Here is a 15,831-nt window from a genome sequence, read left to right as displayed (position 1 = left end):
GCAAGGCGGCAAGGCGGCAAGGCAACCAGGCGGTGGTGTCGATTGCACTGTTTGCTGGTCTCTCTCTCCTTGCATTGCGGCATTATTGTAACGGACGCTGCAGTTTGCAGACGCAGGTCAGGCCTGCTGATGGGACCATAGCACTACTTTTGTACGTATGCTCCACCCCCGCTACGGAAGAATCCTCTTCAGATGTCAGATGGGGAAACAAAAAACACTGGGAATAAATAATAATGGCCGAGGATTAATGGCGAGTGGAACCCGGTGGAGTTGGCCACTGTCCTTGGGTTTTCATTAGTGATTCGACACCACGATCCTGTCGTAGTGTCTCCATAGTCCATGGTCCGTACTGTTACGGATTATTCCTATGGGTCCTCCTCTCTCTCTCTCTTTTTTTTTTTTTTTTTTTTTTGTTTTTCCTTTTTTCCTTTTTTTCTTTTTGACTCCCGACCAGGCTGCCTCAGTTAGATTTTCTATTTTGATACTCGATCCTTGTTTCTGCTGTCAGGGTGACCGGTTTCGGTTTCCACTCGCCCCCAGCTAGGATAATTAGGGTCGCTCGCCTTCCAGTAGTCGACTGGACTCGAGAGTGCAGGTGCCAGGCCTAAGAATATTACATATCTCCCACTTCCCATTGCTCCGTTCATCCCCATCCGATCCCGCGGAAATAGGCCCGGCTGCATCCCACTGCCTATACCCGCTTTGTCGCATAGACCATTGCTGTCTTTCTCCGTGGACAAGCAAAAGATCCCGAACGCCCACTACCCACGCCGTTGAGCTAATCCCTGGTCCAAATGCCGGCAGTACCCCCTGAGACTCGACTGTCAGCCTAGTTTTTGACACAGTAATTCCTCGTCACCGTCCCCGGTGTCCCCCCGAATAGGTGTTCGGCCTGTCCTTCCAGGCCCCGTGGTTCCGCTCCCTGCGTCGGCTCGATCTATACTCGCCTCGATTCGTGACCTCTCTCATGCATCTTGTACTTTCAAGGCATTCGATCACGCAGACACATCATGACGACCGTCACCGAAGTGCGCACAGAGCACATCATCACCACGGGTCTCCCGGAAAAGTCGGACCGGATCACGGTCGAGGAAGATGAGCTTTCGGTGCTCGGGTTGGCAGATATCCCTCTGCCGCCGCCGTCGAAGATACCAACCGAGGTCCTGAGCATAGACAAGCCAACGCCCGACCACCATGTTCCTCGCGATCCTCGCCTCATCAGATTGACGGGTGTTCATCCCTTCAACGTCGAGCCCCCACTGACGGCGTTGTACGACGAAGGTAGGATGCTTCTTCTTTCATCCTTTCATTTCCTGTCGCCTTTCGTGGATTGATTGCGCCCTTGCCATAAGACCTGAAAGTGGTGATGCTCATCAATCGCTAGGATTCTTGACGTCACCCGAGCTTTTTTATGTCCGAAATCATGGTCCTGTCCCATTTGTCAGGGACGAAGACATCCCCAATTGGGAGATCAGCATTGAAGGGTTAGATTCTTGTGCGGAAGTGGGTGCGTTATTTGCTGATAAATGATACGCAGGCTGGTCGAGAAGCCGCTTGTCCTGAACTTCAAAGAGGTGTTGCAGAAATATGACCAAATAACGGCGCCAATTACCCTTGTCTGTGCAGGCAACAGGCGGAAAGAGCAGAACGTGGTCCGAAAAACCAAGGGCTTCTCATGGGGTTCCGCTGGGTTGTCGACCGCGCTTTGGACCGGCCCCATGATGGCGGATATTTTGCGCAGCGCAAAGCCCCTCCGGAAAGCCAAGTATGTTTGTATGGAGGGTGCGGACAAGCTGGTAGGTTGTCTTCGAGTGTTCACGGATATAAGTTGCTAACGACATCTCAGCCAAACGGATACTACGGGACGTCCGTAAAACTCAACTGGGCCATGGACCCCAATAGGGGGATCATGCTCGCTCACAAGATGAACGGGGAGGATCTTACTCCCGACCATGGTCGTCCGCTGAGAGCTGTCGTGCCGGGCCAAATCGGAGGGCGGAGTGTCAAGTGGTTGAAGAAGCTGATTCTGACCGATGCACCCAGTGACAACTGGTACCACATCTACGACAACCGTGTATTGCCGTAAGTCTGTCAACCCATGACATAGTTCCAATGGCTAAATCTCCTCCAGAACAATGGTATCACCAGAGATGTCATCCAATGACCCGAACTGGTGGCGCGATGACCGATACGCAATTTACGACCTCAACGTGAATGCTTCTGTGGTATATCCCGAGCACAAAGAAGTGCTAAATCTTGCGACGGCCGGCCCGTCGTACACGGTGAAGGGATATGCATACGCGGGAGGTGGTCGAAGAATCACAAGAGTCGAGATTTCTCTGGACAAAGGCAAATGTACGTCCATTGCTGCATAGGCTTGAATGAAGCAGAGCTAACGTTTTCCAGCCTGGCGATTGGCGGACATCTCGTATGCCGAGGACAAATATCGCGATTTCGAAGGCGAGCTCTTCGGTGGCAAGGTGGACATGTACTGGCGGGAGTCCTGTTTCTGCTGGTGCTTTTGGTCGATGGACATCGCTGTTTCAGAACTGGAGAATACCGACGCTATCCTTGTGCGGTCCATGGACGAAGCACTGAGCATTCAGCCGCGCGATATGTACTGGTCGGTTCTGGGAATGATGAACAACCCTTGGTTTCGAGTCACCATCACGAAAGAGAATGGGACTCTGAAGTTCGAGCACCCGACAGATCCTGCTGCACCCGGTGGCTGGATGGAACGCGTCAAAAAGGCGGGTGGTGATCTGACAAACGGCAATTGGGGAGAACGGCACGAAGGAGAGGAGCCAGCAGAGCGTGAGCCTGAGAAGACGATCAACATGAAGAAGGATGGTGTCAACCGAATGATTGATATTCAAGAGTTCAAGGCAAACTCGAGCGAGACGAAACCTTGGTTCATTGTCAATGGCGAGGTATATGACGGCACTGCATTCCTGGAAGGTCATCCGGGAGGCGCTCAGAGTATCCTCTCCTCTGCTGGACTCGACGTTTCGGAGGATTTCCTGGAAATTCGTATGTCGCCCAAAATTCAAAAAAAAAAAAAAAAAAAAAGAAGGCACACATGCTGACGTAATTACAGATAGCGAAACGGCCAAAGCGATGATGCCCGATTATCACATTGGAACAATGGACAAGGCATCTCTAGTGGCGCTGAAGAATGATAAAGCACCGGTATCTGAGGAAACACGCGCCGTGTTCCTTCAGTCCCGATCATGGACCAAGGCAACGCTCACGAAGAGAACGGACGTGTCCTGGGATACACGCATCTTCACCTTCCAACTCGAGCACGACAAGCAAACATTGGGTCTACCCATTGGTCAGCATCTGATGATCAAAGTCGCCGACCCGGTGGGCAAGGACGCCATCATCCGATCCTACACTCCCATATCAGATACGAACCAAGAGGGGACGATGGATCTGTTAGTCAAGATATACTTCGATACGCCTACAGTCAAAGGCGGCAAAATGACCACGGCTCTCGAAAAGCTTGCCTTGGGCTCTGTAGTTAACTGCAAGGGTCCCACGGGGAGATTTGAATACCTCGGCAACGGCAAGGTTATAGTCAGTGGCAAAGAGCGTCGTGTTCGCTCGTTCAAGATGATCTGCGGAGGAACTGGAATCACGCCGGTCTTCCAAGTCCTACGTGCTGTCATGCAGGACAATCAAGATCCTACATCGTGCGTTGTCCTTAATGGAAACAGACAGGAGGAAGATATCCTGTGTCGGACTGAGCTCGACGCGTTCGAAGGGTTGGACAGCAAGAAGTGTCAGGTAATACACACCCTGACCAAGGCTCCAGATAGTTGGACTGGTCGCCGCGGACGTATAGCCGAAGATGTTTTGAAGGAATATGCGACCCCGGATGGCGAGAGCATGGTGCTTGTCTGTGGCCCGGAAGCCATGGAAAAGTCTGCCCGAAAGATCTTGCTGGAGCAGGGGTGGGCAGAGTCGGATCTGCACTTCTTTTAGAGGGTGCATGTCGGAAGATACATTTGTTGAGTGGTATATAAGAGCGACATTGTTAGACTGTATATAGTAGTACGATAGCCATATCACAAGGATTGTATACGAATTGTGATGTTAATGCATAGAAGGCCAACTCTTAGTTGATGAATACAACCACAATTGACAGAGCCTCTCATGAATATGGGTTTAGTTCAAGCTAAGGGTATCCCTGCCAACAGAAAGCATATCCACTCACCTCAGTCTGACTGAGGGTTCCCGGCAGTCAAGCCTGGTCTACGTCGAGGAGAAGCGGTGTTCTTAACTTGGATCTCATGTTTCGCATTGGCTATATTCAGTAGTATGTCTTCATCTCCAGGCGGGCTAGAAGATGGTCGAAGACACTTGTGGGCGCTTCCCTGGAGGTATACGCCATGCCCAATTTGCCAAAGGACCTCGATGGAGTCTTGCCGCCTTCGATGCCGCGTAGGTAACCTACAAACGCCGAGGTTTGTTTTCGGAATAGACTGTACAGACGACGAACGGTGGTCTCGCTCTGATGGCGCACACCACTGACTCCATCCAGTCGGGATAGTGGAGCAAACGTAAGTATTGTCCCAAAGATGTTCTCCAACAAAATAGCAACCTCGTTATGCTTCTTGCTGAGAAACAGAGCATAGAGAATTTGATCAAGAATGTCTTCATGGTAATCCCGCAACCGGGGAACTGAATGAGCAGCTTCTATCGTGCCATCGATGTCGCCTTTATCTAAGCAGGACTCGATCCTGGAAAGAGTGTCCTGGAACCTTTGCCAAGTAGACCCAACGCCAACATGAAAGCAGTAGTCGCTAATGGCGAGAACGAAATGCTGACAGTCGATGCGGAATTTCTGCAGTACATTTCGCGTGTCGCCTGACATTGAGTCTCTCGCCGTAGAATCACGGATAAGTGTTTTCACAACGGACACCATACGCAGTAGCCGAAGCAAATGTTTGAAGAGACGGTCATATTTGTTCAGAGACCGATGTGTTAGGATGGCCTCGAGAACGGTCGAGGGTTTGTATTGGAGACGAAGGAAGTCAAGTGCCTCGATGGCATTCGGATCCTTGCATTTTGCAATTTCTTCATCCGTGAGGTCGCGAATAGAGAAGCTTAGGCCACCGGGAAGCTCTCTCTCTTTGTTTCTATCAGCATGATCCATACTGTCCGATTGCTTATCGGCATCATGGCATTCATTGAGCAGCCCGATAAGGACAAGTCGCAATTCAGAGCTTGCTGGAGGCCACGTATCGCGACTTCCCAATCGTAAGCCGGCATGGACATCGCTTCGCACGACGCCAACTTTCCGCTCACCACTCTCCATGTGAGGATCAAAGAGGGAATTGGAGATACGAGTAGTGAAAAACCCGTCACCAAGAAGCTGGAACCGCCACTGTAAGGTCAGGTGATATCGAAGCCGATGTTCTTTGAACAGAAGATGCAAGCAAGAGAAATCGATGAGAAGAGCTTGTGAAGAGAGGAGAGGCGCCAGAGACAGGTATATCGAGGAGGTCAATTCTGGACCAAAGTCACTCGGAGCCGTAGATAGCCCAAGATCATCAACTTTTGTGCTTCCGTCAAGGAGATATCCAATCTTATCCTCCGTTGAGGCCCCGTCATGAGGTAGCAACTCCGTGGCTTTATGTGCAACATCAAGATCAAAGAGTTCAAATGTGCCCGCAAGTATATCATGGTTCTCGGCGTGTCCAGAGACCTCAGCAGGCAGCACCTCCGATAGCCCCGTATGAGCCTCCCCACGGTTATACCTAAGTATCTCAGAACGGACTCGAGCTTCGTAATCCGACGCTTTCCTTTGTATCCTCTCGATATCGAACCACGTGCTTGCACACTCAAAATTCATACCAGCATCGCTATTTCCCCGGTTTGCGATTGGATGCTGCGGATGGTTTCGTTTGAGAAGCCGAAGGCTTCGGCCACTCTCGAAAATCAAGGACGCCTGATCCGGGGGCACGAAGGAGGGCATCTGGTCAGGGAGATATCTGTAGTCAACTCTCGGTGTTTTCGAAAAAATCTTTCTATTTTCTTCGTGAGTCTCCATAGCCACAAAGCTCTTGCCACTTGAAGCCATCTCAATCGACGCCATTGTCTCCGGGCGAAGACCAACCCAGGTTTCCACGTGTGTAAGCCAAGGAACAGCCACTCGGTTGACAAGTTCGTGCAAAAGAGCCCCCATGTGGTCGAAGAGTTGAGAGAAGTGGGCAGCTCGCTCGAGGACAACTGAGATAATCTGAGCCTCAGATGCCGCCCCATCAACCGCCTCGACTATGTTTGCTAGAACGCTCATTATCTTTCCACATTCTTGAAACAAAGCTTTGATCTGGAGCAGCGACGCAATGTGTTTGAAGGACCCAACAAGTTGTTTTTCGAGTGTGTAGACAATGACAGCTGCGGCGCTCGTGAAAGCCGAGAGAGCCGAGAATTCATACGATTTGACAGAGACCTTCCCGACAAATCCCCGTATCCTCTGCATACAGGTACCGCACTGAAGCAGTTCTTTCGTCAACCCATTCAGTGCCACAGATGTAACCCCGGATATGCGAATATCGTCTCGTACCCGTTCAAACTGCCTCGCGTCTTCATTGTAGCGGAAGAAGACAGAACTCCATCCTAATCCAAGTTTGAGCAAAGCCTGAAAGAAGAGATCCTGCGGGGCAATGCGCTTTTTGTCTTGCGTTCCCTGAGTCGCATCTCGCTGTGCCAATTCTGCGTCAAAAGCCTTCGCGCCTGACTCGCTGAAGTATGCGGAAACGGGCTCGTGCGATGTTCGGTCGTAGAATTTCTCCCATGTCTTCAGCAAGGTCTCCCGATCCGGCTTAACCTCAAGATCAGCAAGAGCGAATATATCCTCTGTTTCCTCCTCTTCAGCACCGTGCGCGCTCGGGGCTGCATTGGTCTGGCTCTCGTTTGACGCATTTGTCACTAACCCCAGCGTCCGGTCTGCGTCGAATAAGTCGGTACCGAAAGCATTGAGGTCGGGGAGTTCGGAGGCAGTCTTGTCGATTATATTCAAAGGGCTCTTGAACACCCCGCCGGAAAGGTCTAGTGCAAAGAAATTATCAGCCTGAATCGGTCTATCGATGACAATTGTCGCAAAGGTTGGCACGAACCAGGCAGCTTCTCGTCCCACGGTAAGGGTTCCAACGGCTGCAGCGACTGCAGGGTGAACTGGGAGATCCTCCATAGACCATGACCGGAGAAAGGGTCTGTCTTGTAGTCCTCCTGGTCCATTGTGCTTAAGCGGCACCGCCCCCTCAGGCCTCGTGGAAGGAGATCGATCAATCCAGCAACCCACTTTGGAACTCACTATCAGGCGACGCGTGGGCGGCGCGAGAACACGCCTCACTAAACCGCAAGGCGACTAGCGGCTCCCCCCCCCTCCCGCGCCCGGACCACCGCTTGTTCGGGAAACCGAAGCGGGAGGAATTCGCCGCGGTTCAGCTCTCCCAAGCTCCCCAAAGTCCTGACCTGACCCAGACCTTCTCACCTGCACATCATTGCCCGGACTACACGGAGCTCTCGCCCTACGAACCGACCAGAATGCCCCCCAGAAAGAAAGCCAAGCTCACCCCACAAACGGAAAATGCCGGACCCTCCGCAAGCACCGCCGGCCAGTCAACCACGGATTACGACCCGGTTGCGGATCCCTGGACCGATGAGCAGGAGACTGCATTGCTGAAGGGGATCATCAGATGGAAGCCTGTCGGTGCGTGGAAAACTTTACACCAGAGGTCTATTCCCCCCGCGGATGAGTACAATGCTAATTGCGCGCGCTACGGTTGAAGGCATGCACAAGCACTTTCGCATGATCGCGATTTCGGAATTCATGAAGAGCCAAGGTTATGCGCCCGCCAACGCAGAACATACACGCATACCAGGCATCTGGAAAAAGCTGGGGACCTTGTACAATCTCCCGGCTCTTGACGAACGGGTGCGTAATGGTAGACGCTTGTTTTGGGGATTCGCGCGCGCGCGACTAACGTCCGTCATCTACACAATAGGAAGACTCCTTGATCACAGATACCACCGAAGATGCCGACGGCTTGAAGGAGCTCTACTGTCCGTTTGAATTGCCGGAGGATGAATACGGGGAATTGATGTTCGAAAGGCGACTGGCGATGGAAGGAACCGCGTCTCCTGACCCGAGTGCGCATGCAGAGTCGAGGAGAGGGAGCACCGTGGCTGATACAGATGGTGGGTTGAGCTTTTTATCCGTGGCCTTTCATGTGCTAGGGTATGCCTACTGATTACAAGAACCCGGAACAGAACCCCGCTCTTCCCCTGCGCCATCACGAGGACGGAAGCCCGGTCGGGGCGGACGTCCAGCAGGACGAGGTACACGCTCATCGCGCCTCCATGTCGAAGTCGAAGCACCGGCGAAGGGATCTGGAGCTGTGGAGGAAGACGGCGATTCTGGGGAGGAAACAGGCCCGAATGAAGAAGGCGATGAGGAGGGTTCCGACGGCGCAAGGGATGACAGTGACGTCGAGGAAGAGGCAGAAGGAGACACGGGGGGTTCGCCCACGACGCGAAGCACACGAGCGAAGACAACCAGAACGAAGCAGAAGGAGAGAAAGAGTACAGGCACAGGAACTCGAAGGGGCCGACGACGCCAGCCTTGAAATGTGTTTGTCGTTCATCCTTCGTTCTGCGATCTGCTTAGATAATGATACCTTGGAGTGAGGCGTTTGATTGCGCTTTTCTGTACAATTACTATTTGACTATTTCTCTACAGTTTCCGCTCCTCCATAAATAAGTTTACGTCACAGATCCCTGCAAATCACGGATTACCCAATTTCGGAGGTTAGGACAGTAGAGAACTACGACCTATAATTCCCAAACAACTTTGAAAAGTCGAAAATAGGAGAACGATAGAAGTAAATCAACAGAGATGGCATCTAAATACATGGGAGCACATACAGTAGGTCACTACACGTTTGGTCTAGTCATTCACAGGCTAAAAATGAGAAATATAGGGAGATAGTACAGACGTATTCCAATCCCTTACAGACGCTTCATGATGGCCTCGGCGTACTGGTGGGTCTTGGCGTTACCGCCCAGGTCACCAGTGAGAGCCTAAAAGTACAGAAGTTAGCATACGGCACGCGTCAAAAGAGGATTTGAGTCTTGAAAGCTTACCTTTCCTTCGGCAAGGGTGTCGAAGGTGGCCTTCTGGATGCGAGCAGCGTGCTCGGTCAGACCCATGTGCTGCAGCATCATGATACTGCTCAGAAGCAGAGCAGTGGGGTTGGCAAGACCCTTGCCAGCAATGTCAGGGGCGGAACCGTGGACAGCCTCGAAGATCGAGCACTCGTCACCGATGTTACCGGAGGGGGTCAGACCGAGACCACCGATGAGACCGGCGCACATGTCGGACAGAATGTCACCGTACAGGTTGGGCATGACGAGGACCTTGTCGTTGTAGGGAGTGGGGTCGGTGACGATCTTGAGGCAAGAGTTGTCCAGCAGCTCAGCGTCAAACTCAATGTCCGGGAACTCCTTGGAGATGTCGCGGGCCAAGTTGAGGAAGAGACCGTCGGACATCTTCATGATGGTGGCCTTGTGCACAACACGGACCTTCTTCTTGTTGATGGAGCGAGCATACTGGAAGGCGAAGCGGAGCACTCTCTCGGAGGCCTCCTTGGTGATGAGCTTGATGCTCTGCACAACACCGTCGACGACGACGTGCTCAATTCCGGAGTATTCACCCTCGGTGTTCTCACGGATCAGGACAGTGTCGACGTTGTCGTAGGGGGTCTTGTAACCGGCAACGGAACGGCAGGGACGGACGTTGGCGAACAGGTTGAAGGTACGACGGAGGGTAAGGTTAAGAGAGACGTGTCCCTTGCCGACAGGGGTCTAGAAACAGTTGTCTTTAGAATCGCAGTTCGTATTGACCATCACGAAGGGATGACCTACAGCAAGGGGACCCTTGAGCGCGACGTAGTTCTTCTGGACGCTCTTGATGGCCTCCTCGGGGATGGTGGTCTTGCCATCCTTCAGGATGGGGGTAACATCGACGGGCTCCCACTTGATGGGGGCCTGCATGCGCACAAAGAGTTTAGTATCACATCTCATGTTCCATCCGCGACAAAGAAAAACGGGAGGCGTACGTTGGCGGCAGAGAAGATATCCTTCACCGACTGCGCGATCTCGGGACCGATACCATCACCCTCAATCAGGGTAACGGTGTATTTTCCCTAAAGAACCAGAACACGTCAATAACACCATTTCTTTATCCCCAATCGCTTGCAAAATCTGTTGGATATATCGATAGTCGTCGCAGGTCGCGGCGGAAGCCACCGGACCAAAGGAAGATGAAGTAAAAAAAAAAATGTTCAAGCGTTGCCCGGGGCGCGACATACATCAGAGCCCTTCTGTCCCTTGAACTTGGCGACCCGGTCGTCGGCAGCGACGGAGTAGGAGCGGAGCTATAGGCGCAGTCAGAATCAAACCCCGTAATATTCGTGTCGATCTAACGGCAAAGTCGGTGGTTACCTGGGAGAGAGGAGAGATCCGGCTAGGGGACACACGTGTTGTCCGCAAGCATTGGCGGGCGGGAGTAACGAAGTTCCTGGCAGCGAACATTGTGGATAAAGTCCCCGAGATCAACGTCAGAGGATTAGGGTAGGTAAAGGATGAAAGGTGAGGGGGAAAGAGAGAGGAGAGGAGAGGAGAGGAGAGGAGAACGGAAGAGGAGAGAGGGAGAGAGATGGAAGGAGAGAATAGCAAAGGCGGCGTGCTTGTGCGGGAACCAAGAACTCGAACAGAAGTCAGGCAGGCCCAGTTTCGCCCATCCAATGAATCTCGGCGCCGCCGCACCCGGTCCGACCGGGCTGGTCACTTGGGCCTACCACGACTCGGCCTACCGTCTAACCGTCTGTCCGCCAGTCCACCGGCTCCATTCACGCTCCCGTCCTCGATCAGATAACCCAACGCATCATCCTCGTGTCCTTGCCAAGTGCTCCCCGTTATTCGCTCCGTTAATCGGCATCCTAACCCCCGTTCCTCCCCCTCCCCCCCCCACCCTTGCAGCTGTGCTGCATGTCTTCTCCAACGGTTGTTGGTCCATGATCGCTCGCCCGCTTCCCACCCCAATCACCTAAGCAAAGCGCCGTCATCGCCTATTCTTGCCTATCCCCACGAGATGGCCGACGTCGACGTGGCAAGTTACTATAACTTGCCCTCGGCATTCCCCGAAGAATGGCCTGCAGAGCTGGATGAAAGCGACCATTCCGAGGACGAGACACTGGACCGTCGCGGTTCGCGGTCTGAGAGATCCCGATACTTTGCCCTGGAGCGCAGCAATAGCACCCGGAAGGGGGCCACGCTGGGGTCATTCAAATCGAACAATGGCCGGGAGAACCTCGTCCAGATGGATGAGCCTGATCCTCTGGGCTCCGGCGAGAGTGTGCTCAAGATCCTCAAAACGAGGGGGTTGTCCCTAGATGAAGAGAGCCGCTTGCGAAATCGCTTCCTACTTTCATCCACCTCCTTCTCGCCCGCCCTCTTTCTCTCTCAGGCACACTCCGATGCATCAATCCGAACCCTTCTCGACGGCCTCGACTTCCTCTCGCGTTCAATCGATCAAAAGTCGGCATCTTTGAAAGTCCTCGTCGAAGCGAACTTCGAGCGTTTCGTCCGGGCAAAGGCAACCATCGACAGCGTATACACGGAGATGAGAAACCAGGGCAAGAAGGAAGACATGTTGACCCCTCAGATGAACCGCCGGTCGGTTGGTCATTTCCGGAATCTCTCCGGCAGCAAGCACAGCATCTCGACTACTGCCATCGCGGATGCAGGACCTGGCAAGAACGCTTTGACAAAGGAAAGCGAATATGGAATGAAGGGGATCCGCGTTCCTCTCCTGGAGGCGTCTGCTAAGGCGGAAGAAGTATGGGGGCCGGCATTGGGAGGACGTGAGAGAGAACAGGTGTTGAAGTCCGTGGTGGACACCATGGAAAAACATCGGGATATCTATGAGATCGGTGGTCTTCTTTCCAAATCGATCAAGCAAAGAGACCTCGAGTCTGTTTTTGAACAATACGGAAGAGCAAGAGCTCTCGCCAAGACTGCCAGGGACATTGCAGACACGGCAGCCAGCAAACGCCGGCCATTGACGGATGACGAAGCGCATGTCATTTTGGCCATGGGTAGGATGTGGATGGACGTTGATTCGCAGACACAGGCCTTCAAGCGCGACCTCTGGAAGCGTCTCGGCGATGCACCGACCACGTCAACGACCGTTACTGCCACAGGACCCGTTGAGGAGCACATGGAACTCATCGGTGCTCTACTGGAAATCGGAGTTGAGGACAACCCTATCTGGTTCTGGCTTCTCAGTCGTTTCGACTTCCTCAAGAATAAAATCGCCGCCTTCTGTGAGCGTTGCAAGGGCGAGATTGAGATCTTGAGGCGTCGGCTGGCTAGCGGGGAGAAACCGACGCCTCAGGCAGTGGCATCCTACCTCAGGCTTGCACCACGCGACGGCTCGGCGGACTCCCAGAAAATGCGGGACACCGACCAAGTCATCGAGCTCTGGGAATGTATCAGCAACTACTTGAATAGGCTGTTGTCATCCCAAGGGGGTCTCCTTGGCGAGGTCTTGGACTTCTGGGAAGTAGCACAGTCCTTTATCGACGGCAGCAGGCAAAGCCATCTCCCCGCCGGATTCGAGGGCGAAAGCCGTAAACACCACCGACTTTCTTCTAGTAACGTGAGGGATCTACAGAAGGGGGCCGTCGAGTTGGTCAATTTGATCCGTGAGAATGTCGTTTCATTGTTCGCGGATCCCCCGGGCGATGATATTACCCTCCTCACATCTCCGATATCCTCCCCCAGCCCCAACAGCCCTGCAAGCTACGGCGTGACCCCGACAGAGTCCCGCTTCAAACTTGATCCGAAGAACATGCCCTTTCCTACGCCCAAGCGTGGGGAATACTGGGAAGACTACGCCTTTTGGCCACCCTTTTCCAATTCGCTCAGTGGTGTGCACTATCTTGGTCAGTGCCTCGTGATCATTGGCACGGCTGCGAGTGAGATGGCTGCATTGGAGCCTGTGCTGGGTAGCGGCAACGCTCATGACCTTCTCAAATCCCTCGTAAGTGTTGCACGGGAACGTTCGGTGCGTGTAGCATGTTCAGCTTGGGGTAAGGATGCCGAGATCTGTAAGATGCTGGAAGACTGGACCCGAGACTCAGAGAAGAGAGATTTGACGAAAATGCCCGGCTTGTTTGTCGCGTTTGAGAACGCCATTATCAGCGGCATGCAGAAGATCCTCTACATCTCGGAAGCCATGGCGAAGTCGGGGGCTGTGGACGTGGTGACCCAACCCCCTGCCAAATTGCTACAGATGGTCCGCACACAGTTCGTGTCCAGTGTCTACAAGGCGCTCAGCGGCTTGGTCGAGAATGCAGAACATCCCACATCGTCAGGGACCGAAGATGAATGGATTGTGGCTGGGTCCACCGTGAGCAGAAGCCAGTTCGATACACCGTCGTCCCTTCTCATCGCGGATGCAGTTGATGCTCGGAACCGGGTAAGTGCCTGCCACATCCGCTTGCATCATATAGTACTAGTACTAACAAAGACTATAGAATGTGCGCATCCTCTTGACTCTGTCCAACATAAAGGCACTCCAGGCCGATCTCGTCCCCCAGTTGGTTGCCAACTTCGAGAACTCCTTCTCGGTCAGGCTGACTGAAGAGGCTAAAACCGTGCGCGATGTGCTCAGCCAGATTGACGACCGTTTGTTCCAGTCGTACACCAAACCGACCATCAACTCGCTCAGCTCTACGATCTTCAGTGGCATAACTGCCGCGGACTGGGAGCCGGCCACATCCCGCCCCGACCAAGTCCGTCCATATGTCTACAACATCATGCTGACCTTGGTCCTTGTGCACACGGAGATCACGACCACGATTCCTTCTACACTGAATACAATTGTGAATCGCTCACCCTCGACTGCACAGTCCCCACTTCTGTCGGTCATCCTCATCCACCTGTTGACGCAGATCTCGAAATCCCTCTTGAGCTCCTTTGGAGCTCGATCCTCTTACACTCTCGCTGCCTTGATGCAGGCCACCCTCGATACCGAGTTCATCGCCCAGACGATGTCGCAATTCTCGACGGATGAAGCCTCCGCGATACAAAGCCAGATCTACGTAGAACTAGACCGTCGGACCACGCACGAAGCCCGGGCTCGCCTCCAGTCGGAGCTTGGCGAGATGAGGGGCGTCCTGAAGCGGTTGAGGGAGCGAACGAAGGGGGAATTTGCGTGCTTTAGAAAGCCACGCAGCGGGAAGACATCCTCGTAGGGTACTGTTGGCAGACCAGTTTATCTAAACTCTTGAAGAAATAATACTCCCTATATATTGACAGGAACCGAAACGAAAAAAAAAAGAAAATCCCAATCATGCTTCTTGATGATAGCACATCACATCATGCCTGTGCCACTCGATGACGAATTGTAACCATTACTTAGCGGGTATCATACTCAAAACTTTTAGTCTGTCGCTCTCACACAGGATCCATCATATCTCTCGTTCTCTCAGGCCTTGCCGACCATCCGTTGCACCCGATCCAGCAACACCGTGCTTTCCCTCCCCAACTTCCGCTTCCCTTGCTGATCCGGCCGTCTGGCACGCGCCATAGCCTCCCGATTTTTCTGTCTGAAATCGCGGTCCTCCTGCCTCTTCGCGGCCTCCTTCCTGCGCGCCTCCGCAATCTCCAACTCCCTGGAAAAGGCAGAAGGTTTCGGCTTCCGAGCCCGACGACCATTGGCATCGCGCCTGTCCCCGCGCTGTGACTGAGGGGTCGGCTCCGGCGCCGGTTCATTCAGCATCGCCACTCGATCCGGGTGCAGTTCCAGCGTCGCGGGCTCTTCCTTTTCGCCCGCATCCTCGTCGTTCGTGTAGATGGGTCTGGCCGGGGCGGCTGCGAGCTCCGCGGCTCTGACTTTGGCGTAGGCCTTCTTGACTTTGGCTTTGGAGATCAAATCGGACTTGATTTTCTGGGCTGTTGATGGAGGGGAAGGGATCGTTAGTACGGGTACGGTTCTCGCTATGGATCGGGATGATGTGGATGTGATGTGATGTGGGGATGGGATCTCACTCTTGCGACGATAGGTACCGTCAGGCAGGTTCGCAGGCCCGACGGAAAATCCCTTTCTCTTCTTCATCGGAGCGGCATCTCCTTCTGTTGGCCGCTTCTCTTCCGTGGTCACCTCGTCTCGGGAACGCTTGGTCGCCGCCATGTTCGGGGTTGATGGGTGAGCAAATCGCGCGTGCTCGTTTCGTCTGATTTCTTTTTTAGGCGGGGAGGATGAGGGGCTTTGGAAGCGACCGGGCTGGATTGCAGGAGCGGTGAGTTGTATTAGGCCACGACTTCGCAAATTGACGTGGCGGGGAGAGAGAAAGTAGTGGTGGTGGTGGTTGTACTCAACTCAACTGGTCGCAACGGGCAAAAAAAAAGTTTTGGCGCTCCGCATCGGAAGCCGTTACGGTACCGTACCGCGGGCGGGTGATTCCCCTCTGGGTTGCGCTGTCTCCAGTCGGAGATGGCTGTGTGGTGGGAACTGAGAAGGGGACTAAGGATCAGATACGGAGTATAGACTACCCTTGAGCATCATAGGGATCAAGTTGCAGCGTAATCACTCAGAGGACGGAGACTTGAGACCCTTTCGATGGGCTGGTACGGAGTAGATCCTTAAAGATACTGAAGGTAAATCGGGCGGCGGCAGGACTGGAACCCGTCGAGGAACCAATCCGTCACGGATCTCCGCAATCAGCCAGCATCATCTTTCTCGGCCATTAT

The 15,831-nt window shown here is 53.4% G+C and overlaps 6 protein-coding genes across 6 annotated transcripts; 3 read left to right on the top strand and 3 right to left on the bottom strand.

Moving 5' to 3' along the window:
* The first annotated feature begins 597 nt into the window (after positions 1 to 597).
* Positions 598 to 4,149, top strand: niaD (nitrate reductase NiaD). The gene is made up of 7 exons (XM_025543552.1): positions 598 to 1,281; positions 1,385 to 1,484; positions 1,538 to 1,796; positions 1,847 to 2,082; positions 2,132 to 2,355; positions 2,407 to 3,030; positions 3,098 to 4,149. Exons 1-7 carry the CDS (start codon positions 1,011 to 1,013, stop codon positions 3,985 to 3,987), a joined length of 2,604 nt encoding a protein of 867 aa, XP_025398034.1. The 5' UTR covers positions 598 to 1,010; the 3' UTR covers positions 3,988 to 4,149.
* On the bottom strand, positions 4,101 to 7,297 carry BO70DRAFT_430393 (tubulin gamma complex associated family protein). The gene is made up of 2 exons (XM_025548156.1): positions 7,128 to 7,297; positions 4,101 to 7,059 (listed from the first exon to the last, which is right to left on the bottom strand). Exons 1-2 carry the CDS (start codon positions 7,246 to 7,248, stop codon positions 4,316 to 4,318), a joined length of 2,865 nt encoding a protein of 954 aa, XP_025398033.1. The 5' UTR covers positions 7,249 to 7,297; the 3' UTR covers positions 4,101 to 4,315.
* A 187-nt stretch (positions 7,298 to 7,484) lies between these two features.
* On the top strand, positions 7,485 to 8,756 carry BO70DRAFT_363390 (uncharacterized protein). The gene is made up of 3 exons (XM_025543551.1): positions 7,485 to 7,723; positions 7,803 to 7,948; positions 8,019 to 8,756. Exons 1-3 carry the CDS (start codon positions 7,558 to 7,560, stop codon positions 8,262 to 8,264), a joined length of 558 nt encoding a protein of 185 aa, XP_025398032.1. The 5' UTR covers positions 7,485 to 7,557; the 3' UTR covers positions 8,265 to 8,756.
* A 34-nt stretch (positions 8,757 to 8,790) lies between these two features.
* On the bottom strand, positions 8,791 to 10,740 carry BO70DRAFT_317548 (isocitrate dehydrogenase (NAD(+)) IDH2). Its single transcript, XM_025540389.1, has 6 exons — positions 10,516 to 10,740; positions 10,383 to 10,448; positions 10,131 to 10,217; positions 9,937 to 10,059; positions 9,157 to 9,876; positions 8,791 to 9,093 (listed from the first exon to the last, which is right to left on the bottom strand). The coding sequence occupies exons 1-6, from the start codon at positions 10,603 to 10,605 to the stop codon at positions 9,022 to 9,024; spliced, it is 1,158 nt and encodes a 385-aa protein (XP_025398031.1). The 5' UTR covers positions 10,606 to 10,740; the 3' UTR covers positions 8,791 to 9,021.
* Positions 10,741 to 11,164: 424 nt separating this feature from the next.
* On the top strand, positions 11,165 to 14,371 carry BO70DRAFT_339234 (exocyst subunit SEC5; the record flags this gene model as incomplete). The annotated part of the gene is made up of 2 exons (XM_025541241.1): positions 11,165 to 13,555; positions 13,614 to 14,371. The coding sequence occupies 2 exons, from the start codon at positions 11,165 to 11,167 to the stop codon at positions 14,331 to 14,333; spliced, it is 3,111 nt and encodes a 1,036-aa protein (XP_025398030.1). The 3' UTR covers positions 14,334 to 14,371.
* BO70DRAFT_317540 (uncharacterized protein) lies at positions 14,356 to 15,627 on the bottom strand. The gene is made up of 2 exons (XM_025540388.1): positions 15,130 to 15,627; positions 14,356 to 15,033 (listed from the first exon to the last, which is right to left on the bottom strand). The coding sequence occupies exons 1-2, from the start codon at positions 15,269 to 15,271 to the stop codon at positions 14,567 to 14,569; spliced, it is 609 nt and encodes a 202-aa protein (XP_025398029.1). The 5' UTR covers positions 15,272 to 15,627; the 3' UTR covers positions 14,356 to 14,566.
* Positions 15,628 to 15,831: the final 204 nt, after the last annotated feature.

The sequence above is a fragment of the Aspergillus heteromorphus genome (assembly GCF_003184545.1).
Source record: "Aspergillus heteromorphus CBS 117.55 chromosome Unknown BO70scaffold_18, whole genome shotgun sequence".
Taxonomy (NCBI): Eukaryota; Fungi; Ascomycota; class Eurotiomycetes; order Eurotiales; family Aspergillaceae; genus Aspergillus; species Aspergillus heteromorphus.
The sequence above is the reverse complement of the archived record's forward strand: the minus strand, read 5'-3'. Positions and strand labels throughout refer to the sequence as shown.